The sequence below is a fragment of the Empidonax traillii genome, unplaced genomic scaffold (assembly GCF_003031625.1).
Source record: "Empidonax traillii isolate 1590-97213 ecotype Southwest subspecies unplaced genomic scaffold, ASM303162v1 scaffold12:size2584012, whole genome shotgun sequence".
Lineage (NCBI taxonomy): Eukaryota > Metazoa > Chordata > Aves > Passeriformes > Tyrannidae > Empidonax > Empidonax traillii.
Genome location: NW_020955205.1, coordinates 1,260,336 through 1,285,372, shown reverse-complemented (window position 1 = coordinate 1,285,372; position 25,037 = coordinate 1,260,336). Strand labels below are relative to the sequence as shown.

General features: G+C 51.1%; 1 protein-coding gene and 1 long non-coding RNA gene across 2 annotated transcripts in view; both read right to left on the bottom strand.

Moving 5' to 3' along the window:
* Window positions 1-765: 765 nt before the first annotated feature.
* On the bottom strand, window positions 766-8,633 carry LOC114059907. The gene is made up of 3 exons (XR_003571764.1): window positions 8,520-8,633; window positions 4,950-5,117; window positions 766-2,124 (listed from the first exon to the last, which is right to left on the bottom strand). It is a non-coding gene; the product is annotated as an uncharacterized LOC114059907 (long non-coding RNA).
* Window positions 8,634-13,728: 5,095 nt separating this feature from the next.
* The window catches only part of HCN4 (hyperpolarization activated cyclic nucleotide gated potassium channel 4), a 93,523-nt gene continuing 82,214 nt past the window's right edge, over window positions 13,729-25,037 (bottom strand). The window contains exons 7-8 of the mRNA XM_027889962.1: window positions 14,851-15,356; window positions 13,729-14,256 (exon numbers count right to left, since the gene is read on the bottom strand). Of these exons, the coding sequence (XP_027745763.1) occupies window positions 13,729-14,256; window positions 14,851-15,356 (1,034 nt within the window). The remainder of the gene's footprint in view (window positions 14,257-14,850; window positions 15,357-25,037) is intronic.

The following is a 25,037-nucleotide window of genomic DNA, read 5'->3' as shown; positions in this document are numbered from 1 at the left end:
GTCTCGTTTAGCAACATTGCAAGAACTTCCTCCTGTAAATTAGGGTTCCTTATGTTTAGATGACACTACATGCAGCTTATTTTGGCAACTGTTTTGTTGTTGTTAGGTAAAGATGCATTATGAACCTTGCAAGTGCAGAGTGAGGGCTCAGCACAGACCCCGGGGCTGGGGTGGAGCTCCCAGAAGGGGAAAACTGCAGGATCTTCCATCCCCAACACACCAGATCCTGCCTGTGGGAACGCTCCCTGCCCACAGCAGCACGTCCAGCCCCAGTGCAGTGTCTCCATCCCAGGCCACCCAAACAAGGTCCTGCTCTGGAGGATTCCCCAGAGACAGAAACAAGGCAAAAAATGTATTTTTTTACACTTTGGAAAACCATGTAAAAAGAAAACCAGTATTAGTGACTCAGGTGCTGTTCACACATCTGTCTGGAAAGGAAGGGAAGGTCAAAGGGAAGGACAAGGGTTTTCCCTTTCTCTGTGTGTGATTGCCTTGGCTCTGCCCTTCCCTGCCAGGGGGAAGGGGCTGGAGCCCAGTAAAGTAACCAAACCCACCCCCAGGTGCCTGATGAACTTCCAGAACAAAAGGAAACTCCAACTTACTGCTGGTTCTGAGGGAATCTGTTCCTCCTGGGGTTTGGGCTTTCGGGGGGAAGGGCGGGTCTGGATGTTGGGCCTGGGGGAGCAGCCAGAGGGAATGCTGGAACTGCTTCAGTTCCACCAACAAACAGGAATTCTGCTGCTTTTCCTTCCTGTTCCCCACTGAACTGAAGCTCCTCATCCTTGTCTCCAAGAGAGGGGAGAGCCACGGAATCACCTGGAGAGCAGCAGGGATGGTGCTGTAGTGTCACTTCCTTTCTTTTCCCGGACTCTCTGTTGTCATTTCTGGAACATGTCCTGCCTTTATTTATTATTTGAGGGAGGGAAGGGAATCAAATTAATTGGGGCACTGTGGGCGACCTGGAGAACTGATGTTTGGACTTCTAATCAGTACCATTCAGGGCAAAATAAGCTACAGAATATGTGTTTAAAGAATCAAATGCACACCCTGGCCTGGAAGGAGGGTGTGAACCTTTTCCTTTGCCTATTTTTTACCTGTACCCAAAGAAATACCATCCTACAAACACAGTATTCCTGGCGGGAAGGGGGGAGGGAGGGGTCTTTGTGAATATTCCTTATGTATAACACCATGAATGTTAATATTGTCATTGAATTTGGGGAGGGGGAATATTTTTAATGATAAAACAACTGTTCAAAGTTGGTTTTTTAAGGTTAAACTGAAAAAAAAAAAGGAAAAAAACGTTTATTCAATTCAGTGTACAATCTGTATTGCACTTTTTTCACATTTTAATGCTACGTTTTCTTACATATCCTGTGATTTTAAATTTGGAACATTGTGTATCCTTGTAGTGTCATAGTCAAGCTGTCAAGTGGCAGCTTCCCTCAGACATTTGGGGAAAAGAGAACCAAACCTGTATATTGTTTTATGATCTCATGTAGAATAATTTTGAGGGCTGCTGTAGGCGTCGACCTTTCTGTACAATTTTTTTTTGCTTTCCTGTAGTATTTGCTGTATCCTCTATGGCTTTTTTTAATAACTTCATGTTTATTATTTGGTATTGGACGTCCAATACACTTTTTTTAATCCAATCAAATTCTGGGCTGCTTGGAGAGTTTGTTTAATTATTCCTGATCAATACAGGGACCAGGCTTGGAATTTTACTTGCCCTTTTTGTTGCTCTGGGTTGGTGTCTTCCAGAGGAGGAAGAGGAAAATTGTTCCTCTCCCTCAATCCTTGTGCAGACACTGAACATGTCATGTCTGTCTTCCTTTTATTTCAAAGCTCCGTGGTAAAAATATCACCTCTTAATAAGTGAGTGGAGAAGGGAGGGGTTCACATCAGGGAGAGGACATTTAGTAGCATTAGTAAACTCGTAAATCATGAAAAATAATACTACAATCATGGTATAGAGTGCTTTGTCTGTACCTTTTGAAGAGCAGGGATGGAGGTCCTTGTTGCTCCCCCTCGTGCTGGTTCCAGCCCCCTTCTCTCATACTGGAGACTCACACTGGTCATCAGCCACCTTCCCGGTTACCGGTGTCCTTGGGAGCACCACCCTGACCCCTGCAGACAGGAATAATGCTCCTGCAGGTTTTACAGCCCCTGCTCCCCATGTTGTCCATCAGACCCCTCTGTTTGCTCACTAAACTGTGCCCCCATACTGATGTCTCGGGTGGGACAGGACCCCCCAATCCTCCTGAAGGGGAGCAGGACCTGCAGCTGGGCAGGGATGGCACAGCCAGAGTTCGGGGCTGGGCAGGGCTGTGTCCAGGGGAGGAGAAATGGGGAGCAAAGGCATTGATCACTAAGCTGAGAGTGTCCCAAGGCACAGCCAGAGTAAAACCCTGCCCTCTATTGACTGATCTTGAGCTCTGAGCATATGGGACAGTGGAAGGTGTCCCTGCCATGGCAGGCAGTGGAATGAAATGAGCTTTAAGGTCCCTTGCAACCCAAACCATTCTGGGATTCACATGGAATCACTGAGGCTGGAAAAGACCTCCAAGGTCACTGAGTCCCCCCTGTGCCCAATCCCCACCTTGTCCCCCAGCCCGGAGCACTGAGTGCCATGGCCAGGCCTTCCCTGGACACCTCCAGGGGTGGGGACTCCACCACCTCCCTGGGCAGCCCCTTCCAATGCCTGACAGCCCTTTCCATGAAGAAATTCCTCCTGATGTCCAACCTGAACCTCCGCTGGCACAGTTTGAGGCCGTTTCCTCTCATCCCCTGTTCCCTGGAGCAGAGCCCATCCCAACCCCACCCCCCAGCTCCCTCCTCCTGTCAGGGAGTTGCAGAGAGCCAGAAGTTCCCCCTGAGCCTCCTTTTCTCCAGCCTGAGCCCCCCCCGGCTCCCTCAGCCGCCCCTCACAGGACTTGTGCTCCCAGTTCCCTGATACAAAGTGAGTTTTCCTCGCTGGCCAGTGCAGATAATTCCAGGTGCTGCTCGGCCCATCAGTCCGGCTGACAGAGGTGTGGGTTTGTGCCGTCCTAAAGCAGGTGACGAGTCACACCCGCCGTGCCTGTAGCAGGGCTGTGGCACAGCCCGGGGACACCAGATGGCAGCGGTGACTCGCTGGTGAAAGGCTGCAGCTCACGCAGAGCCCGCACGGAGCTGCAGCCTCCTGGAAGGGAATAACTCTGCCGAGGAGCATCGCGTTAGTGCTGCTGCTCTTCAGTGCAAGAAACTCAAGCTGCAAATTACAGCTTTTCCGTGCCTGGCTCTGGCTTTCCCTGCCAGCGCTGTGGCTCCCAACACAGAAGGAAGGGGCTGCCTCAAACACCTGCAATAAATTGGTGCAACACTTGCAGGCTTTTCCCCATTAAGAGCAGCCATCCACCTCCACGTGAACTGAGACTGGATTTAAACCAAATTCATCTCAATAAAAGCTATCCTGCTTTTATTGAGGGGGCTCAATAGGAGCCAACTGAGCCAAAAACATTAACCATTACAACTTTTCATAGGATCCCAGAATGGTTTGGGTTAGCAGGGACCTTAAAGATCATCTCTTTCCACCTCCTGCCATGGGCAGGGACATCTTTCACTATCCCAGGTCGCTCCAAGCCCCATCCAACCTGGCCTTGGACATCTGCAGGGATGGGGCAGCCACAGCTTCTCTGGCCACCCTGGGCCAGGGCCTCCTCACCCTCACAGCCAACAATTCCTTCCCAGTATCCCATCTAATCCTGCCCTCTGGCAGTGGGAAGCCATTCCCCCTTGGCCTGTCCCTCCAGGCCCTTGTCCCCAGTCCAGCTCTCCTGGAGCCCCTTTAGGCACTGGAAGGGGCTCTCAGGTCTCCCTGGAGCTTCTCTTCTCCAGCTGAACACCCCCAGCTCTCCCAGCCTGTTTCTGTGGGATTGGGGCTCTCCTAATCCAGCACAGGCTCCAGCCAGGTTCCACATCTCCCCTCACTACACAGTTATCAGCTGTGGGACTCCTATAAGCCAAGCTTTGAGCTGCAGAGTGCCTCTCTAGAACCTTCCAAAAGCAGACATGGCAAAATTCCTGCCTGCCAGCTCTCCAGCGTGCTGCTCCCTGGAAATCCAGGGGACAGACATCCCAGCAAACATGCAGGGCTGACAGGGCAGAGGCAGCAGCAGGACCAGCCGGTTTGGAAAAGGAAAGTCAGCCCTCAGCAGGCACAGTGTGGAAAAGTGTCCATGAGAACATGCCCGTAGAAGTGAAAGAGTGGAAAACATCCACGGATTCAGCCTTGTGAAAAGGCAGGAAAAACCTGCATGCCATGGGGTGCCAGGGAGACAGACTAAAACCCAAGGAGGGGGAGTAAAAAGCCTTCAGCCTATTGGAATGCTGTTGGACTCCCTTGCTGAGAGGAAGGGGGGGTGTTCTCCACCAGCTGAGGGTGACTCTCTGACCCTGCACCGGTGCCTGCACAGGGCTGGAAGCAGCTGCACTAGGACAATAACAAAAATTACCTTTTCCCAGTTGCTTCCCAGTTTCAGTTTCTGTTTCCCAGCCTCCTCCCAGTACTCATTGCCTTTCCTCCAGCCCTCCCCTCTCCGTAGGCACAGTGTCCATAACAGCTGGCTCCCACAGGGCTGGAACTTGGAGCAAATGCAGTTTTCCTTGATAATTTCTCAGGAGGAACCGGTGTTCCCCAGCCAGGCTGCCTCAGGACATCCCACCCACAGGCAGGTGCTCTGCCCACGGCAGTTGGTCACGGGGCCAGTTCAAGCCCAGTGACACCAGTGCCAGCCCTGGGAACAGGAGGTGCTGCTGCAGGAGCAGAGCCCCATCCCCTGCACCACACACACCTGGTTACAGCATCTGCAGCAGCCCCGGCGCGGGGAAGGCTGGGAGAATTGAACAAGGCATGCAGAGATGGAGCAATAAAATCATCACACATGAACTTAATCCAGATCAGCAGGACTCACCCTCAGCAGGCTGCAGGCAAGGCAAGGCAAGGCTGGGCTGCCACAGGCAGAGGTTTTGCTGGGTCCCTTTTTCATTCTTTCATTTTAGGCTGGCTGTCAGTGCCTGCACCTCCTGTATTTCATCTTCCCCTAGAGATGAGGCGGGGTCTTCAGTGCTGGGCTGCAAAGCTGAGGGGAAAAGAAAGAGAAACTTCAGTGACTGTCCCTGGCTGGCAGGTCCTGGCAGAGCTAGAGCATCCAGGTGCAGGTGTTGGAAAACCCTGACCTGAGTTCAGACCCCCTCAGGACCCTCTCAGAGGGAGCACGAGGCTGCTGCTAAGGCCGACCCCCAGGTCCCACCCTCAGCAGGACAGGGGGACTGGGGAGGGTACAGGACACAGGTTTGTGATCAGACACACGCCCTGTGCCCTGGCCAGGGAGAGCCCGGGGAGAGGCTTCCCCAGGGAAACCAGGGATGGCTGACAGCATCCTCTCGGATCCTGGCATCCCTGTACGTGAGGAAAACACCAGAGCCCATCTCTCCTCCGTGGGCACCGTCGCCATGGTAACGGCATCCACTCCATCCATCCCGGCTCTGCGGAGGACGGCGGGGCCGGAGCTCCCTCCCGCACAGGGGTTTCCCTGGCAGCTGCTGCTGCTGCTGCTGCTTTATCAGGCACATCCCTGCTCCCACACTGCTCCCATCAATCTGTCTGCCGTGAGGATGTGGAGCCTGGCAACAAAAAATCCCTGTTGCTGGAGAAGGGCACTGAGCAGCTGGCAGGGAAACCTCCCAAGGGCTCTCCGTCACTCCCATATGGTGCCCCCTCCCAGCACCCCCCAACCTCCAGGGCTGTCCCTGTGTTATCCTGTGTGGGGCGTCCCTGCTTATCCCAGGAAGACCCCCCTGCCAAGCCCAGGGAGCAGCATCCCCCCAGCAGCTGGACCATATCCTGCCCTCCCTCTTTCATCTCCTGCCCCCACCCCCCGGCTGCTCCTACAGGTTCCTCTTCCTAAGAGCCTCACAGCCCTCACAGCATCCCCATGCCCTGGAGACCAGACTGGAGGCACAAGGAGGTGCTTCACAAAGGGTTTCCATGGCTGCATTCCCTCCTGGATCCCTGTGGATTTGCTGCCCCCTCCTTGCCCAGCTCTGGGCACCAGCACAGATAACTGGGGTGGTTCTTCCCAGTTGGGAAAAACAGGAAAAAACTCAGCTGGTACAGCCATTGCTGGGAAAGTGGGGCTGGGAGTGCAGGGAAGGTGGGGAAGCCAAAAAGGACAAGGCACCCCTAGACATAGGGCTGGGAGGGAAATGCTGCCCAGTCCTGGCCCCAAACCTGTGGGGCCCCACAGAGGGGCCCCCAAACACAGGGCACACAGCCCAGGTACCAACACACAACACCTTCCAGAACCTTCCACTCCAACCACATCCCACACACCATCTCCAAGGGCACTCTGCCCAGGGGGGGACAGAGCTAGGGCTCAGCCTTTCCCCACAGCTGTTCCCAGCAGCCAGGAATTAAAAGGACCACCAGCATCCTCCAAAAATCGGTTTAAAGTAAGGAGCCACCCCTATTACCTACACAGATCTGGAGAAACCTGCTGTTTGCTGCAAGGACTGGGAGAGGTCACACTGGCCCCTGCCCCTGTGCCCCACCCTCCCCAGGTGCTTCCCAATCAGGGCCCCATTATGGGTGAGGCAGCTGGAGCATCAGCAATAGCAGGGAGCAGCTCCCTGATCCCTGAGCCTTGCAGAGGAGCCGACAGGGACGGGCATCGTCCTGGAGCTGCAGCGGGTGGACAGACAGGAGGGGACAGCACGTGTGCTCCTCTGCAGAGGCTGTGCCAGCGCGTGTGGGCGAGCCCGGGCCGTTCCCATCACAGCCGAACAAAGCAGTGTATAAAAACACAAAATAAAAGGGAAGAGGGGGAAAATGACCCTGAAGGGCTCTCTAATTTGCAGCACACTCAGGGACAGCGGCTTCCCGGGGAGGGGAAGGCGTTCAGACACGTGGCACTGGAAGCTGCCGTTAACGCCTTCCTGCCTGGCACTGCGGGACAGCTCCGGGCTGCTCCCAGTCCCTTCCCGGGGGATAGGGTGGGAGAGCCGGGCCCTGCAGCGCCCAGGCCAAGAGGTCACCGAGCGCAGTTCCTATAAAGGGCCCGGCATTTGCAGGGCTACAGCTCCCGTTTTAACCTAGGAAGCTGTTGTGTCTCCTGCACTGAAACAAAAGAGCATCTCCCTCTTCTGAGGGACTCCACTCAATGTCTGTTCTAATCAGGTGCCTCCTAAAAGGGGGACTTGAGCAGAGCAGTGGCTGCTGTGATTGGGGTCAGCTGGAAGCTGAAGGCAGCTGGGCTGCAACGCTGCTTGAAAGAAAATCAATCTCCTTTCCTGCCGCTGTAAATGGCAGAGCCAAGTCAGGATCTTCTTCCCCTTAATTTGCCATAGTAGATGGCACCATTAAAATCAGAGCCTAAAGGCAAAGTGGGGCTCAGACAAAGGTGTGCTGGAATTAGTGAGACAGGATGTTTGAGGCCTCTGCAAATGACGTGACAAAACCAAGGTGCAGACACTGGGGTTAAAATCCAGCCCCTTTTTATCGACAGGGAGAAATCAGGCACTGAGGGGATGGGTTTGGAGACACCCTGCCCATCCAGAGAGCGGGGCTGGGGACATTGGGAAGGCCCAGCACTGTGATCATCCCAGCACAGTCAGACCCCCAGCTCCTCCTCAGCTTCCCCAGGGTGCTGCTGGTGGGAGGTCCCTGGGGAGGGTGGCACTGAGAGCAGACAGTTCACAGACAGGGTCACATCCCCTGGGGCCTCCCAGCCAACACCCTAAACAGGGAGAACATCTGGGACCTCAGGCTTCAGCACTGCTGGTTTGTGCTGAAAAATAGGTGCTGCTGAGCTGTGACCTGGGGCCAGGACCTTGGGGTGTCCCCTCCTGCAGGAAAGCAGCATTCAGCCAAGGCTGCACCTCAAGGAGGTTGCTCACAACGTGCCTAAGCAGCTTGATTTAATTTCTGCAGATTTCTGAGTGTAGACTTGAGTTATAAACCAGGGTGTGGGGGCCACAGGCACACACAAAACCTGGGATCATGACAGGAGCATTTCTCTATGTGAGAAAAGGGAGAAATGTGAGCAAGGAACTGCAAGGCTGATGAAAAGCTGCTGCAAAACCACCTCCAGCTCCTGAGGGCAAAACCAAACTGCTGCTTTCCCTGCCCTGCTTCTCTTCCCACTGCTGAGGGGAGTCATGGAGCCCACGTTTGGCTCAGCAAGGGCCAGCCACATCCCTGCCCACAGGTCACCTCAGCCAGGGCTGCAGGGGTGGGATGCTGCCTGCAAGGGGCTGGTGGTGGATGGGGAGGGAGTCTGTGGCATCAAAGTGCCTCCAGCAAAAAGGGACTGCTTGTTTATGCCAGTCCATCCCAGTTCCTGGGCTTTACCCCTGCAGCCACCACCCTGCTCTGGGGCAGAGCATCGGCAGGGGGCTCCTGGGGGCCTGGCATGGGCTCTTCCCAGCCCTCTCCTGGGACTCACACATGGAGCTGATGTCCCAGGGACGTGGCTGCCACACACCAGTGCTGGGCAGGGAAAATCATCTCCAAGGGGAAGGATCCTGCCTCATCAGGTGCTGGGCCCACGCTGGTGCCTGCTCTGGCTCCGGCTCCATTCCTGTGGGAAGCAGAAACTCCTGGTCAGCCTTTCAGCCCAAGCAGGGTGCCCAGCACTGTCGGGAAGCCAAGCCTGGCCCCTCTCCTCTCCCTCCCTGGGCTCCAGGAGTTTGGTCCCACAGTGCCCGCCCTGGGGTCTGTATTCCTGTTCTGTCTCCCTGTCCCAGGGAGGGACAGGCTGCTGGCAGAGATGGGCTGGGCTGGGCAGGTTTCTGCCCATCCCACCACGTGAGGAAATGAACATTCTGTGCCCTCACCTTCCTCCCCCCTGGCTGTTTCTCCAGTCCCATGGGGAGGTTTGGGGGCCCCTCAGCCACTCGTGCTCTCTGCAGTCTGCAGGGGGTGGCTGCAGAGCAGCTCAGGTGGGTATTCCCAAGGTGGTGGAAAAGTCCTTCAGGGGTATGAGCAGTGGGATGTCACCTCTCTGCCTGGACTCCACTTCCTTCTGCCTCTGCCTGCAGGTGGAGGGCGGCAGTGGGTGTCCTTGCCCAGGCTGTGCCAGCCCTACAGCCACCCCCTCGTTTGTTTTCACACGCTGAGGTTTGGCCGTGAACGGGGACATCACCTCGTGCACATCTTCCACATCCCAAAGGGATCCTCTTCCACAGAGTAACAGGGACAGCTCGTGGTTTGCAGCGCATGTCCCACTGTCACAGCAGTGCTTTGGGTGGCAGGTACAAGCTTGGCCCTGAGGCTGGGTGGAGTCAAAGCCGTCACTGCTGTCTGGTTTTACTTTAAGTAAAATATACACTATACTGTGATGCATTTCTTTCTTTAAAGGGATAGTTCCTAATTTACCAATGACTCCTCTAGCAAGGAGGAAAAAGGTGCAAATCCCTTTTGGTTTTGGGTATTCACAGGAGTACCTTATAGGGTTGCTGCTGCCTCATCTGAGCCCCTCGGCCCCGTGCCCAGGGCTACGAGGTCCCTCAGTGCAGAGAGTGTAAGAAAGGGCTCAGGCAGGGCATGCACAACCCCACCCCAGTGTGAGGCTTCCTGGGGACATCGGGGTGTTGCAGTATCTCTCTCAGGGTGGTTGTGACTGGAGAACAACGCTCAGGGTCCTGCCAGGCTGCTGCCCACACGGTGCTCCATGAGCCGGACCACCAAACACCTCAGTGAGGCAGCAAGGGGGGAGAAAACCCCCATTTCCAAGAGCTGGGCCTCAGCCTGCTCTGGGAGGGTAAAGACCAGACTCCAGGATGTGTCACTGGTTCCCCCAGTACCATGCCTGCCTGGAGGGCCTCATGGATATGGTTCCTGTGCTCTGCCCTACCCTCAGGAAGGGCACAAGATCCTCCTGATCATCCTACCCATCATCCTGCCCATCCTGCTGCAGCTTCTGGCAGTGGGGCTGTGCCTTGAACCCTGCTTGGAGAGCAAAACCTGGTCATGGGGAGCAAAAGGAAGGTTTCACAGAGAAGTTTTAAAGCTCAAAACTTGGATTTTGTTCTATTCCGACCTATAAGTTTACATTTAAACATTACATGTAATTTTACAAAAAATTTTGGATGGGGCAGGACTAGCAACCAGCTCCCTCTATTATAGTAGTGGCATGTAAGCTAAAAAAGCCTGGCACAGAAATTAATTTTGGAAGGTAAAACAACATTTTAGTACCTGAACTTCCCTCATGGAAACACAAGTGACCCAGCAGGAGTCACTTCCCAGGGAGGGTTTGGACATGGATGCCGAGAGGGCATCGCAACAGTGAAAGGAAAGCTGAGACCTGAGGCCTTTTTACCTTCCTAAAATACATGAGCTCCTGACCTTGGCATCACCATCCAGCTTAGTCTGAGACCTGGAAACTGCTGCTTCCTTCCTCCCTACTTTGCCTGCTTCCCGTGACAGTCCTTGCTGCAGGTTGTTCACATCTCTATCCTGCTCCTTGGGCCCTTCTCCAAGGATTCCACAGCCAGCCAGAGTTGCCACGTCTGCCATGAATGTGAAGGATTTCATACACACATCTGCAAAACAGCTACCAGAGTCCTCCCTTGAGCTGTTAAAAAATCAAGTGTAGGCAAAAATTTTACACTTCTACTGTCAATGGCCCAATACAGACTTAAGATGAGAATATGTGAGGTGGTGAACACACTGCTAAAGCTCTGAAGACATCAGGAAAACAGAGACAGAAGTGAGGCAAAGGACTGAAATTCCATCCAAGGGACTTTTCTTCTTTAAACCTCATCTCATGTTACCTGAAGTTCTCCACTTAAAGCAGACAGCAAGTCAGAGGGCTGAGTTTTTCATGTTTTTATTTACTAAGGTTTTTATTGTGTGTTTTATATTGCAAACCCCACCCCTAGAGAACTCTTCCCTCCCTTCCCCCCAAAAGAAAACAAAAGTAACAGTAGTAATAATAATAATAATAATAATAATAATAATAATAATAAATATAGTTCCACCTACTGAGACAAGCCTAGTGTTGACTGGGGTCCAGTCAGAATAACTCAATATTGGCTACTGCACTGCTAAGAGGTGGGAAACCAAAGGAGATCCCCGTGAAACACAGAGCGAAGGGGGATGTTCAGCAGCGGGGATGGAACACACGTCTGTCAGAGCCAGCCCCGGGGCTCCTGTGCCCCCACCTGTCTGAGTGTCCACGGGGCTGGTGAATTCAAGTACCAGTGCAGCAGTCACAGGACAGCCATCCAGGAGGGCTTGGCATTGCTGGGTTGGAGACCTTTCCCCCCTGCTTTCCCACCCCAGAGACAAACTCAGCTCCCAGCCTCTCGAGATGCTCGTTCTAGGGGCCCTCCAGCACACAGGGCAAAAAGGTTGCTAAACCAAACAGAGAACTGAAAAGGATATTGTGAGTCTTCCTTCTAGGAACTGCCTCGTACCTTTGAAAATATGAGAGGGTCTGTAAGTCTGCTTCAATTCCTGTTTCAAGATGAACCTGTACATATTTGGAAAAGCAGGATCTATAGATTATAATTATCACCTGCCAATCAGTCCTATGGGAGGGTCAAAATTGACATGTATTTTAAAACTAGGAGATATATATATATATATATATAAATATATGTGTGTGTGTGTGTGCTTACATGTGTGCATAAATAGACTACATAGGTGTATAACTATACTATATATATAAAAGCATGTGTGTATATATAGATAGATATATAAAATCTATACAAACACACACACACACACACACACACACACACACATGCACCCCTCCCACCACACACACTCACACATATATAGGTGTATGTAGCTAGTAGAAAAAAACATTTCTAGAGTTCCCCTGACCCTTAAAGGAAGACCAAAGCTGATTACATCTGAATTCTGAGCCACCAAAGCACGTTGAAGCAGGAGTGCCCAGGAATGCTGCAGCAACATTCAAGATACAGGCACATGTCAAAGAGTTTTGCAAACAATTCGGTATAAAAAAACAACTGTCAGCCAGTGTTTTGGGGGTGGGAGGAGGTCAGAGAGGGAGTTCGAGGGACCTGTATTGTTACTGGGATAAGTTTTTGGCACTGCTGCATGAAGTCCTGCTTTCCCTCTGGGGGACCCCACGATAGCTGGAAACAGAGGGAGGCTGGATGTGTTTCTAACAAGGGTTAGAAAAGTTGAGCACCTGACTCTTACAGTGAGGTGTACACACCTCTTGGCCTAAGAAAAACTGAAACAGAGAAAGGATCAAAGTAACAGAAAAAGAGACATTCGCTCTAGAGGTAAAGGCTGCATCTTCTCAGTGTGCATTCAGTGGCCCCTCACTCCCTCACCCCACCCTGCCTTGCCGTAGGGGAGCCCAAAAACTCCAGCTCCAGGTGCCTGCCAGGCCCCAGGTGTGTCCAGTGACACTGCAGCTGCAGGGCCAGCCCAAAGCCCATCAGATGCAGCTCTTATTGCTGGTGAAATCAAACGAAGGATTTCGGCCCCCCAGGCGGGGGGAAAGCTCGGACCATGGCTGGCCAAATCTCTGATCTAATCAGGTTTGAGTGGTGAAAACAGAGTTGCAAATCTGGAGGATTCTTGGCTGGGCACCAGAACTACCCTGGGTGCCTCAAAGCTCAAACTCCTCTAGGCTGAGGAGGAGGAGGAGGGCAGGGGTGACTGCACCCCACTTCCCAGTCCTTTCCTAGTTCTCTTCAAAGCAGTCAGCCCATGGACACTGAGACAGTAACGTGAGAGGGGGAAGGTTCAAATGCTTTCCTTCTCCATCCCTCCCTCCCCTTGCTTTGCACACACACTTTCCAAACCATGGAGAGGCTGAAGTTTGGGCCTTTGTGCCACCTGAGTCACTGCCTGGTGTGCTGGCAGAGCCAGGATTTTTCCCACTGCCCACATCCATGACAAAAATACAGAGGGGATAATCACTGCCCTCCGTGTGACCTACAAGGGATTGCTCCTTGTTCCCATCAGAGCATCAGTGGAGTCAGAAAGAGACAAACCTGAAGTGAGGCCTGTCCACCTTCTGGTCACCTTCATCTTCTTCAGGTGGAGTCCAAACCAAAACTCAGCCCTTGGGAAATGGCTAGAGGGGTCTGGAATAATGAAACTCGCCCCTCTTCTCGCTTCCTCTGCAATCTGAGCACAGGAGGGAACGGGGGAGGGAGGGACACCTTCTGGTGCACACAGCGGGACATCCACAACCCCGAGGACCAGGTGCTGTGGACCAGGGTCACAGCTGAGGCCAACCAGGGCTGTTCTAAAACACCAGCTACAGACCTGACCTGATGTCACCTTCTACAGCCCACGTCAACCTCAGATCTTTGTCTCAACAGGAAAACCTTTTTTTGGTGGCTTCTATGGCTGATCATTCACATGTTCCAGCTCAGGCACGCGCCTCGTCTGTGCATTACCTCGTTGGATTAAATTTGCCCATATCCTTTTGTTCCATGTATTAAAATATTCTATAAAATCAAGTGACCAAAAATCTATAGCTCTAAGAATACCTGGTTATTTTCTTTTTTTTTTGATGATGTTGTTGTTGTTTTTCACGTGTTTTTCTTTGTTTCTAAGCACAGTTAAACCTAAACAAAAGAAAAGGAGAAAACAAAGCAGGTGCGGGGGTGGGGGGGAAGGAAAGTTAAAAAAAAAAAGGTTCATGAACTAATCAGGAACTGAACTGCAGGGCTGACATAACCAGCTCTCGGGAGGAGTCCTCACAAATTGGAGGGCAGTTTGGATCTGACGGGCTCCAGATCCCCTGTGAGCACTATGGATTCTTTGCGCCCACCAGCAGTCAGAGGAGCGGCGCCGGCCCCGAACACCAGCGGGTGTGGCAAAGACCCTGAGGACATCTGCCGCGGCAAAGTCACGCGCCCGGGGATCGAGCTGCAAGGCTTCCCCAGAAGTCCAGTCCCTCCTCCAGGAAAAGGAGAGAAGCTGGAAACAGATTCTCTAGAGGAATGAGGAGAACTGTGGCCCAGTGTCTGCGCCAGCTCCTGGGGCAGAGATGGCTGGGAAGCAGAGATCAGCTTGATGTCCTGGTTGAGCCGTCCCGGCGGCACCGGCGCCGCGCCCTTGGCCTGCAGGATCTGCGCAGGGGGGCTGGCGGGCTGGGGCAGCAGCAGCGAGCCGTGAGAGCCTGTGGGCCCGGCAGGGCCACTCTGGAAAGTTCTTGTTGCCACTGGGCTCTGACTGGGAGGACTAAGGCCAGAAGGGGTGTAACAGGGAGAGGCGACACCGGACTGTTGTAGTGGAGACATGGAGGCGAAGGGAGGCCGTTCTTGGTGGAGCTGGGCTATCGTTCCAGTTAAGGATCCTAATGCACTTGGATGCGTTTGGCACAGGCCTGAGGACGGCCCACCCGAGGCCTGTGCCAGCTGGCTTAGGCTGGAGGATGGAGAGTTGGAGGAAGGAGGGGGTTGGAAGTGATTCATTCCCCCCAAAGTCCCACTGCCCGAGAGCTGCTGTAACTGTCCCCCCTGCAGTGGTCTGGTGGTGGGCTGGAACTGGTTGAGAAGACTGGGGGGTGAGTTTGATGAGAGCTGGGTAAGGGACGTCGATGGGGAGCTGGTTGTGGCTTGGTGGAAGTGCCCAAATCCACTGCTGGAAAGGGCTGGCTGCTGCTGCTGCTGCTGCTGCTGTTGCTGCTGTTGCTGTTGCTGCTGCTGTTGCTGCTGCTGCTGCTGCTGCTGTTGCTGCTGCTGTTGTTGTTGCTGCTGCACGGGCTGAGCTGGACCTAAGGGTGATCCAGAAGGTGCGTTTTGGAACTGGCTCAGTCCCACCGAGGAGGTGCTGCTCAAACCCGGCTGGCTTGAGCCACCTGGAGGGGATCCCACCTGGAACTGGCCTAAGCCGGCGGCAGCTGAGAACCCTGCGAGCTGCTGGATGTGGAAGGAAGAGGACGAGGGGGTTTCTGCTCCGGGTGTGTGCAGCTGGGAGGGAGTACTGGAGGGAGAGCCCACGGCAGAGGGGCCGGTTGATGGGATTAGGGACTGAAATCTTTTCAGCTGCCTGGGAGTCTGGTTGGATTGCTGCCCCAGGGAGCCCAGCACGGACACGGGTGGACGGAAGATGGCTGTGGGGAGCCGGGGGTGGTGGGTCAGGGCGATGGCCACGGACGTGGTGGCTGCTGCAGCCTGGAGGGGCGCCTGGATCAGTGGGGTCCAGATGACCGGGGTGGGTGTGGAGGCGGCGGCGGCAGCGGCCTGGACGTTGTGAGCACAGTGAGCCATCTCCCTGTCGTGCTGCACGATCTGCTGGATGATCTCATTCTCCTGGTAGTTGAAAACACCCGAATTCAGGTCATGCTGGACTTTATGCAGCAGAATGGAATTCTTCTTGCCTGGAGAGAAAGTGAAGAGAGAAAGAGTCATTCTGGGATGTCAAAGCATGGGAGGCTTCCTCAAAGCTTCCTGCCAGACTTCCCTCGAATTGTTGGCACTGTCTCCCCTCCACTGTCCTCATGGGATCTGTGCACAGTCTCTCTGCTCCAGAAACAAAATGACAAACAACACATCTTCTGCTTTTGTGGTATGAATAACCTCAAGATCCCATAAAACTGAGCCCAACAAGACACATGTCCTTAGTTAGACAGTAAAGCCACTTTTGATAAGCGTGGCAGACTGGTAGCAAAGCTTATGGATCTGGAAGATTCCCATCTCACACTTCACAATCTAAGCTTCCATCAAAAAAAAGAATAAATCCTCAAAAATGTAAGCTAGTGAAGTCTTCAGTTACTCTCCTTCAGTTACACCTTTTTCTCATCTGTCTCATGTGACTTGTTCACTTTGGAGTCAAATATGTGGGTTTAGTTGCAAGGACATTTCTCTGTGAACAAGGGACAGAAGGACTTGATGATCTTGGAGGTCTTTTCCAACCTTAATGATTCTGTGATTCTACTCTATGACTTTCTGTCAGCTCAGCTGGCCCAGGTATGACCCTCAGACATCCTGCACTTCCCATCCTGCCTGACCACGCCATTCTAGTCCCAGCTTTAGGGAAACTCCAGGCCAGAAACATCATGTTCCAGCTGGCCTTCCCAGCCTGCAGCAAAGCATTAACTCAGTGCTTTGCCTTTGCAATGGGCTGGAAAATGTGGAGGAATGAGTTTGTCTGGCCTGGGAGTGCACCTGCCACTGACGGGGTTGTCCATTAAACCTGTTGCCATGCTCTCATGACACCCCAGCCTTCAAGGTAAGTCAACTGGTGATATTTTTGACTAAGATCACAGTACGGCATTTTCTAATTGTTCATTTCAACTGCACAGCTGATCATTTCCAAGGAAGAATGGTTAAGAGTAGACTGCCCTGTTGTGTGGTAGCTCCCAGTGAGGTTCCACAGGAATTCTGATCCTATACCAGTCAGATCTTTATGATCTGAGGTACATCTACGTGACATCCAGATGGTTGTTTGCTTTTTTAGTATATGCTGTATCTTCTAAATGTGTAACAGGCAAAAGAGTAAGAGTTTGAAGACCTGACTCTCACTCCAGCCAAATGTTAGGAAAGAACTGAAATGATACTGAAGAGGGGAGCTGGGATCCTGGTGTCCTAAAAAGTCACTCAGAAATGGTAGAGTCTTGAATACAACTTGTAGAGTTCCAAATCTACCACCAGAAGAAGGTGAAACAATCATTGCACAAACGAGTTAACTGGAGTATAAGGGAGACACCAGTCACTGCCACACGTGATGCTGGGAAGATAGAGCAAGCTTCGTTCCAGCTGCAAAGTATGGAAAGTACAGAAAATACCCAAAGAACCAGGCTTGAAAAACATCAAGTGGGTAAGTACAGTGTATTCAGCTTCTCCTGGAGTGGAGGTGAACGTCATACCAGTTTATGAGGAAGCTCAGAGACAAAGGAAACTGTTAGGAAGCATTCCCTACTGTTCCAGAAGGAACCAGGAGACACTGTGATTTTAGACAAGCCCATAAAAAAAGGAGCAACCTAACTGTGGCCAGTCTCTTCGCGAACGAAGAACCGGGGAAGGTCTTTCCACCTTCCAGCCTGCGCATTGGATTTTTTAGGTGAGACACAGTGTGCGCGGAACTGAGCCCACCCTTTAATCCTGAGGTTCATCTGCCGGGGCCAAGCACGCTTGGACGGTGGCAGTGAGGTCCTCAGGACGTAGATGGATTGCCTTTACGGGCTAACGAGCTCCATCTGCCCGGGAACCTAACTGTAATTGTAGAAAGAACACACTGAGGGTTTTCCTTTCCTTTACTTTCTAAAATCAAGTATTTATCACTTTGTAAAGGACAAGGTGTGGCCCTGGGTGCTTGTAGCGTGCTGAGCTGCACTGAAACGCTGCCAGAGCTCTGACCCTGGAGCTGAACTGGGACGTGTCTGCTGTGGGTGCTGGGATGGGATGTTTAATGCTTTTGTGCCTCACCTACTGCCAATCACTGCCTCAAAAAAAAAAAAAAAAAAAAAAAAAAAAAAAAAAAAAAAAAAAAAAAAAAAAAAAAAAAAAAAAAAAAAAAAAAAAAAAAAAAAAAAAAAAAAAAAAAAAAAAAAAAAAAGGCAAGCATAAAGGCTTTCTTTTTTCACCTCAGAGCAAGACACCAGCCTGGGAAGGACACAGTCCTGGAGGCAAACAGGGTTCTGAGCTGCTAAAGTCGTTCCAAGGGCTGGAGAGCTTGTCTACACTGGAAGTGTGTGTTGAGGATATTATATAATGGCTGTTTCACTGTATACTGGACTGGAATAACACTGGATACCCCTAAACAGACCTCTACCCATAGCCAAGCACGCCAGAGAGAGCATGAATGTCACCTTTAAGCTGCATTTCTGTAGTGAAAGGGAGGGAATGGTGCAGACACACACACAGATTCATCTCCACCTGGGTTTGACTAGAATCACATACAAACAGGCTCCCAAACTGCTGCTCAAACAGAAAGAGAGCGTGGAGAGAAGACAGCCTACCTCACTACAGCTGGCAGGTTGTGAGGGCGTGACCAGCACTGCTGAGTTAAGGAGGGGCTCAGGCTGCAGGTTTGCAATCACTCCCTTTCTGGAGCTGAAGGTACAAATCCCAGCATGTGCTATCTGTAGATCTTGCACCACTGCAAGGTCAGGATGTGGATGGGAGACACCCTGCTGAGCTCAGAGCTGAAAAGGTGCCTTGCTGCATTTGCTGTCCTGATACTGGACAAATGAGGCTGGGGAGGAAGGGCCGGGGCAGGGGAAGGAGAAACAGCTCTTGAAAAGCTCAACAGCAGCCACTGCTCTGTGTTTGCATCACTGCACCTCATTCCACTCTTTTAATCCCATGCCACCTGCCTCTGGCTCCTGATTTGCTCCGTGTGCCTGACTCGGCCTGGAATTCCCAGCACTGCCCTGGATTCTGATGGGAAGCACAGCGATGGTATCAGAGCTCCCGGATGGGAATTGGTGTTCCCATGGCCTGAGCTCCTGACTACACACAAGGTGCTCAGCAGACTCTGGTTTCTTTGGCAGGGCACTGAACAGAGAATATGTTTTCCAAAGATGCCTATTATTGACTGGAAATGGTTTGATCAAAGCACCTTCACTTTGTGTCGAATTGGTAAAGCAATACCAGTAAAAAACCTGGAATGCTTATTTTTGTTAGTTTTTAAAACAGAGCATTTCATTTTGCCTTTGAAATTACATTACACTTTACTGTTTTCCTGAGCCCAGCTTGTATCTATTAACTGTTTCATTAAATCAAATTTTTCTCTTCTGTTTTGCTGAGAAAATATCAAATTTCTCCTCCAGAACACTGTAGAAAATGACTGAAAATGTTCTCTCAGCTATTGAAGGGGAGACGAATTTGTCAAAATCATTTTTCCAAATAGTAATTGGTTGGCAAACCGAAAAATTAATTGGTTTCACCATTCTAATGAATTGCATCATTTACATGATGTTTCCACACGCCAATATAAGTCCTATTAGTTGCTTCTGGAGAAAATCCTCCTTCCAAGCAGCACCAGATGAAAACAGGCACAGAGCAGAGTCCTGGTGGGACAAACATTTCCCTGGCAGGTCTGACTAAAGTCCTGCATGAGACATAACCCAGCAGCGGAACAAGGGAGTGGGAGTACCTTTGCTTGGGCCAGTGATTCTGAGATTGGTTCTGAGATTATTCCTCCTCATTTTATCTGCGAAGCTGCTTCAGTTCCAAATTCACTTCCCTGCTCTGGATTTGCTGTCCCAGTCCCTGCCCAGAGGGAGAGCAGAGCGGCAGCACTGAGAGGGCTGAAGGCTGATGAGTTTGCTCTGTGTAACCTTTGCCGAAATGAGGTCCTGCAGCTCCCAGCTCTGCTCAGCCACCCGCAGGGAGCCCTGTGTTCTCGCTAAGCCAGGGAGAAGCTTCATCAGGAGAGAGGAAAAGGGACACTGTTCCCTTTCAATCTCATCAGGGAAGCTCTGTGTGACAGTTTGTCCTTCTGTGTTGTTTACCCCTCGGAAATTAAAGTGCTGGGCAGAGTTTAAGGGATGGAGATAAACAATCCACCCAAACCTCATCCTAAAAGCACTAAACAAACCCACCAAGGTGGCCCAGAGCTGGCAGAGGAACCATCTGCAACCACTCCATGCACCACCTCCCCTCCCTTGCTTTAGAACTCCCTCTGGGGTCTAAAAACTCCCTGTTTTCCTCACTGCAACAATGAGCTAAATATGGGGGAAAGGAAGATATTTAGAGCCTTGAAGATGTTCACAGCAAAGCTACTGATGCTTTGAAGTGGAGTGGGGTATGTAAAATTATGGAAACGAAGCAAACAGATGTTGCTCCCTTAATTAAGAACTGCAAAGTCAGATTTTCCTCAACTGTAGATAGCAGACAAAAGAACAGGGAGAAAGGCTCATGTGATTTCATAAAAGGAGCCAGCACTCAACAATAATTCTTCTATCAAATAATCAAAATTAGCTTTCTGTTGTTAAAATTCTGCACAGACACAGGGGAAATTAGCTGTGACTTTTTGTTCAGTTTTCTTTTCAGCTCTCTCTAAGCCCACTGGCTGCAGTTTAAGAATTCAGGTCACTAAATTGCTCTCTGAATTTGCATGTATTTGAAATAATCTCATTTTATTAGGCTGCCTTATGCCCTGGCCTGCTGTCAGAGTGGCTGCCCCCACCACACGGTTACTTCTTTCAGTCCTTCACGCATTATTCACAGGCCTGGTCCTAAATGGGCCACTGGTTGCAGCAGATCCCAGCTTTGCAGGGCTCTCTGCCCTCCCTTCCTTGGGTCACTGGTGTCCTTGTGGGAATCCAGACTGCTGCCACCGTGGCCAGAGGGGCAGGACAGAAAACCCTGGACACACCCAGGGAGTGGCATTTTGCCACGGCTGCTCCCCTGTCCCCGGGAGACTCCCCTGCACTGGGACTGTCCCGGCTGGGAGATCTCGCTGCTCCAGCTCCTGCTGCTGCCTTGGAGTCCATGCACACAGGGAAATCAGCTGCAACAGGGAACTCAAAATAATTCTTAACTCCCAGTCTTTCCCTGACCCTGCCTGACCTCTCGAAGGTAAGTTAACCCACACCCAACTGCAGTTACTGCTCTGGGAAGGTTTCTGCCTGGAATTGAAGGACCTCCTGGAAAACAGCTCAGCAAAGCCAGCTGGATCAACCCTAGGAGCAAACTCAGAGGAGTTCAGAACACTTAAACCTGCTCTGGAAACTACTCCAGATTAACTTCCCTGAAAGCCATGTAAATCCACAGCACACGGGGGGTGTGAGCTCTTCCACACCCGAGGCAGCACCTCTGCTTCCCTCTGGCTAAACCTGTATCCTCTGAACTTGGATGGTACATTTAAAATGGACAATTCCCTGTCTTTCCAAGTGGAAGTCTTCCCTCCCAGTACAGCTCAGACCTGCCACTGATTGCTTCTCCTCTTCCATAACCCAAACAGGTATCTGCCAAAATATGTGGTATCTCTTTTAACAGACAGAACGCAGCCAAAACTGCTGCAGGTCAGATGACACACGGTGAATAACATTATCTGGTGAATCTCATCACAGTTAAACAAAATTCAAAATAAACAGAGCTCTTCCCTCCCACTCTTCACATTTATGCCCATCATACAGGGAAATAAATTGAATATACAGAGCTGGGTAGAATGTGAATATCCATGAGGGGAGAAGAGCTCTGTCATTCTGGAGGAGCTGTGGTGCCTGTGGCGCCTGAGGCAGCGTCCTGGTTGTTACTTATCACTGGGAACTGAAGCCAAAGAGTTCTCCTCAAGTGGCACAAGAGCCAAAGCTGCTACACTCAATCTCAGTGCCCTGCTGGAGCTGACAGCTGAGACAGGGACATGCTCTGGAAGACTCTGGACACTCTGGCACTGGTTTTCTGTCAGTTGGGTGCTTTGCAGTGTGGGCTGGTTGCAGAGAGCTGCTGGAGTGCCTTCCAGGCAGGAAACATCCCCTGAGATTAGAGGTGTCGTTGGTAAGCAAGTCCTACTCCATGTAATTAAAAAGAGGCTTGAAAATTATTTACAAAGGTGTCGGAATGGTAAAATGTTATCTGAGCAGGTGTTTTATTTCAATGCAGGTAGCAAAGATCAAAGTCACTGATGAAGTCACAGACAAGTCTCCTGAGATCTCATCACCACCCCCCACTGTTCCTTCTCTTGGGGTGTCTTGGGCTTTGTTTTCCTTCTGGAGCTGCATGAGAAACTGCGCTTCATATTCAGGTGAACAGGGGTGCCAGTTCAACTTAATTAAGCTGAAGTAATTTACATTCCCTCGTGGCTGGTGAGTTACTGATACTTTTCCTGAGGCTAAACAGAAAATACTCTGAGTCTGGGCCTTCACTTCCAAAGGAAAAGAAATTCAGCTGTTTAGTTCCTGCTCAAGTCGGAGCTCACACCCTCTCCCACTGCATCCCTGGGCCACAGGAACTTTTATCCTGGCATCACCTGTGCCTGTATCAGCAGCCTCAGAAAAGAGGCTCTATGTGCATACACACACACACACACACATATACGTATATAAATAATCCTGCTCCTCTCACATGTGCAGCTCTTTGGGGGTTACTCACCTGTGTGCAGTAAACACATCTGGGACTTCATTGTGGCTACAGCGCAAAACTGATGCTGAGCAGATATTTTGTTTTATCCACCCCCATTTTAGCCCCTTTCATCCCTTCACATGATCTCGCACGGCACCTGCCCCAAGGGAGCAGCTGTGCAACATTCCCAGCTCCACCTCTGAGCATTATTTTCCCTGCAGAAGGGATGAGGAACGGAGGCACGGAGCAAAGGCAGGACAAGGACAAACAGAGAATCTGTGGCAGAGCTTGGCAGCGATCCCAGCTCCTCTCATCCCCAGCTCACCTCCCCTCACACAGGCCAGCCCAGCCTCAGAGCAGCAGATCCCAGGGGATTAGTCAGGATTGGACAAGCGGGGCTGCAAACCCAACAGGGTTGCAACTGCAGGAGTGGGATCACGAGCTGGCAGTCAAAAAGTTTGGGAACAGCTATTTTTGTGGCTTGTTAATGTGACAAAGCTTTAAAAATTTCTACCGCTGTAGTCTCTTGAACAGAACACTCTCATCCTGCAATAATACCATAAATTATATTTAGAGACTGGGATTGTGTTGTCTTGGCTTTCCTTTGTTTTTTTAGCATCTGCAATGCCTGGAGGAAACACGAGGCATCTTTAATCCTGAGTTAACTGGCATCCTTGTATCAAAACATATGCAAGTGGCATTCAAAATGTATGCATTCCAAATTACGGCAAAAAATTCCTGATGAAAATGAAAAAATATCTTCCTCTGGCTTTAAGGATGCTTTCAGCTCTCACCAGTGACCTTGACAGGGATGGTGAGAACCTAATGACAGGCATTTATGGTACTTATTACAGCACACTGAACAGTGGAAAGTAATTGCCCCCCAATATTTTGTGAACGCGTCAGTGAACTTTGATTTGACAATATTCACGGCCCGAGTTGGATTTACTTTCAATGAACATTTAAGTGGTTGTGTTTTACAAGTGCAAATACTTGTGAAAATCTAATTTTAAGCTTCAATGGTCACTGAAAGCCAGTTTAAAAGGCAACGAGGAACAGAATGATGCGACTTACGTAACGGAGGCATCACAAACTGGGACGATTCACAAACAGACAAAGAATTACTCACTGGAGAAATCACAGAATCATTTCAACACACAGATGCTATAAAGAATTTTACAGCTTGGTCAAGAAGAAGAAAGAGAGGCTGATTTAATCAGTGATAAAATGATTATTAATGAGTGATCAGCCTAATTTCCCTGAGTGTAAATCTTCCGACCCTGAGCCTGTGGAGTGTTAAGTGTGATATTCTGCAGGTTGAGGAGTTTTTAGAGTGAAGTTATTCAGGCTTAAGCAGGACCACAGATCTGTGCAGAATCCCAGCCTTAGTCAATTCCTGGACACTAATCCCTGCCAGTCTTTGAGGAGCTCTGCAAGTACAAACAGCTGGGGAGCCCCTCCCCAGCCATGCAGGGCACAGGCAGGATGCCACTATCAGTTCCAGTATCAGCAAAGGTCAGAGGACACTCCGATACAGAGGGGCTGCAGGAAGCCATGGAGGCACAGATCAGGGGGTACCAGCCTCTCTCCTCCCCTCTGCCCACCCACAGGCTTCCAAACTGCTTTTGCCCTGCTAAGGGAATGCCTCATCCCACCTCCAGTCAACCAGCCCTGCTCCTGGTGCTGCAAGGGATGAGGCCTCACCTGCTCATCCTGCTACTTCAACAAGCTTAGACCGCGCTTTCCACACCCTCCAACAGCAGGTAATCCCATAAACACTGGGGTGAAATCTTCCTCCCTGCTCTCTCAATTCCTCACTGCATGGATCTTATCCTGGTACCAGAGTAGTGACAGAGCCCTCTGAGCCACTTCATGTACTCCCTGAGGCTTGGGCTTCCCAAGGACACACTGTCACCTGGGCAGAAGGGAGCCAGTGGATTGCACCACTGACTTGGAAAGAGGCTCCCATTTGCTTCCATCTTGAGTACAGATCCTAAGCAGAACGAGGCAGGAACCAGAAATATGGTTCCACTTCTGTTCATACCTGGCTTTCCAAAATTGCTGTTCCTCAACATCAGCTCTCCAGAATGATCCCTCCACTGTCAGTGAGCCTCAGCAGCTGCAGTAACTTTGGATTCCTTCAAAGGTCCATGTTGTTACTCAGCTACCGCACTAATCTGTCTGCATGGTGCATGTTCCAGGGGAAGTGAAGAAATCCCTTATTTATAAAGACAGGGATTTCCATGGGATCTGCCAGTTTCTGTAGGGTGCACAGAACTCCCTCAGGCTCCTTGGGGCAAATCCAGCTAAAGAGTGCTGGGCACCACTGGGTTGGGAAGGGTTATGGAGATGCTATTTTGCAATAGCTGAGGTGTCAGGTTGAGAGAACAGGCAGCTCTCGAGTTTGATTGCCAGGGAAACAAGGACAGCAGTAGGATTTTCAATGGCACAGGGACTGATGTTGTTTCAGGTCAGCAGAATGGCAAAAGAAAGGGGGGCAATGTCAGGGCTCTGCACCAAAGGGCCTGTTATTCCAGTTGCTCCGTGTCACCTTCTGACCTTATGTTGACATTTTGCAGCTGCCTGTGGAACGGAATTTCTCCCTAGGGAAGAAGCATGTGAGGTTCTTCAAGCTGGTTCAGAACTGTCCATGAATTTCACAGAAGTTACATGTGCAGCAGGCACAGAGCAAAAGGCCTGCCTGTATCCACAGTCCCAGAGAGCAGCAGGCTGGGAAGCTGAGCAGCCCTGACCACCCAGACCTGCAGAATCTGAGACAAAGCCGAGCTGGCCCAATCCTGGATGTGCCTGACATCACACTTTCTCTGTGCTTTTACTGTCTAATTTAAATAACCCAAGTGATGGGCTTATTGCCACTTACACCAGGGCCTCATTAGCAGGGGCTTTGCCAAATTACATATTTAGCTCAGAACCTTTTCCTCAGGGGTCATACTTTCTGATTTGCAGCAGGTAATGAGATGCACTGAATACAATGTTCCTGGCAGGAAAAGCCCCAGAGGCACTGCACCCCTTGCTGGGATGCCAGGTTA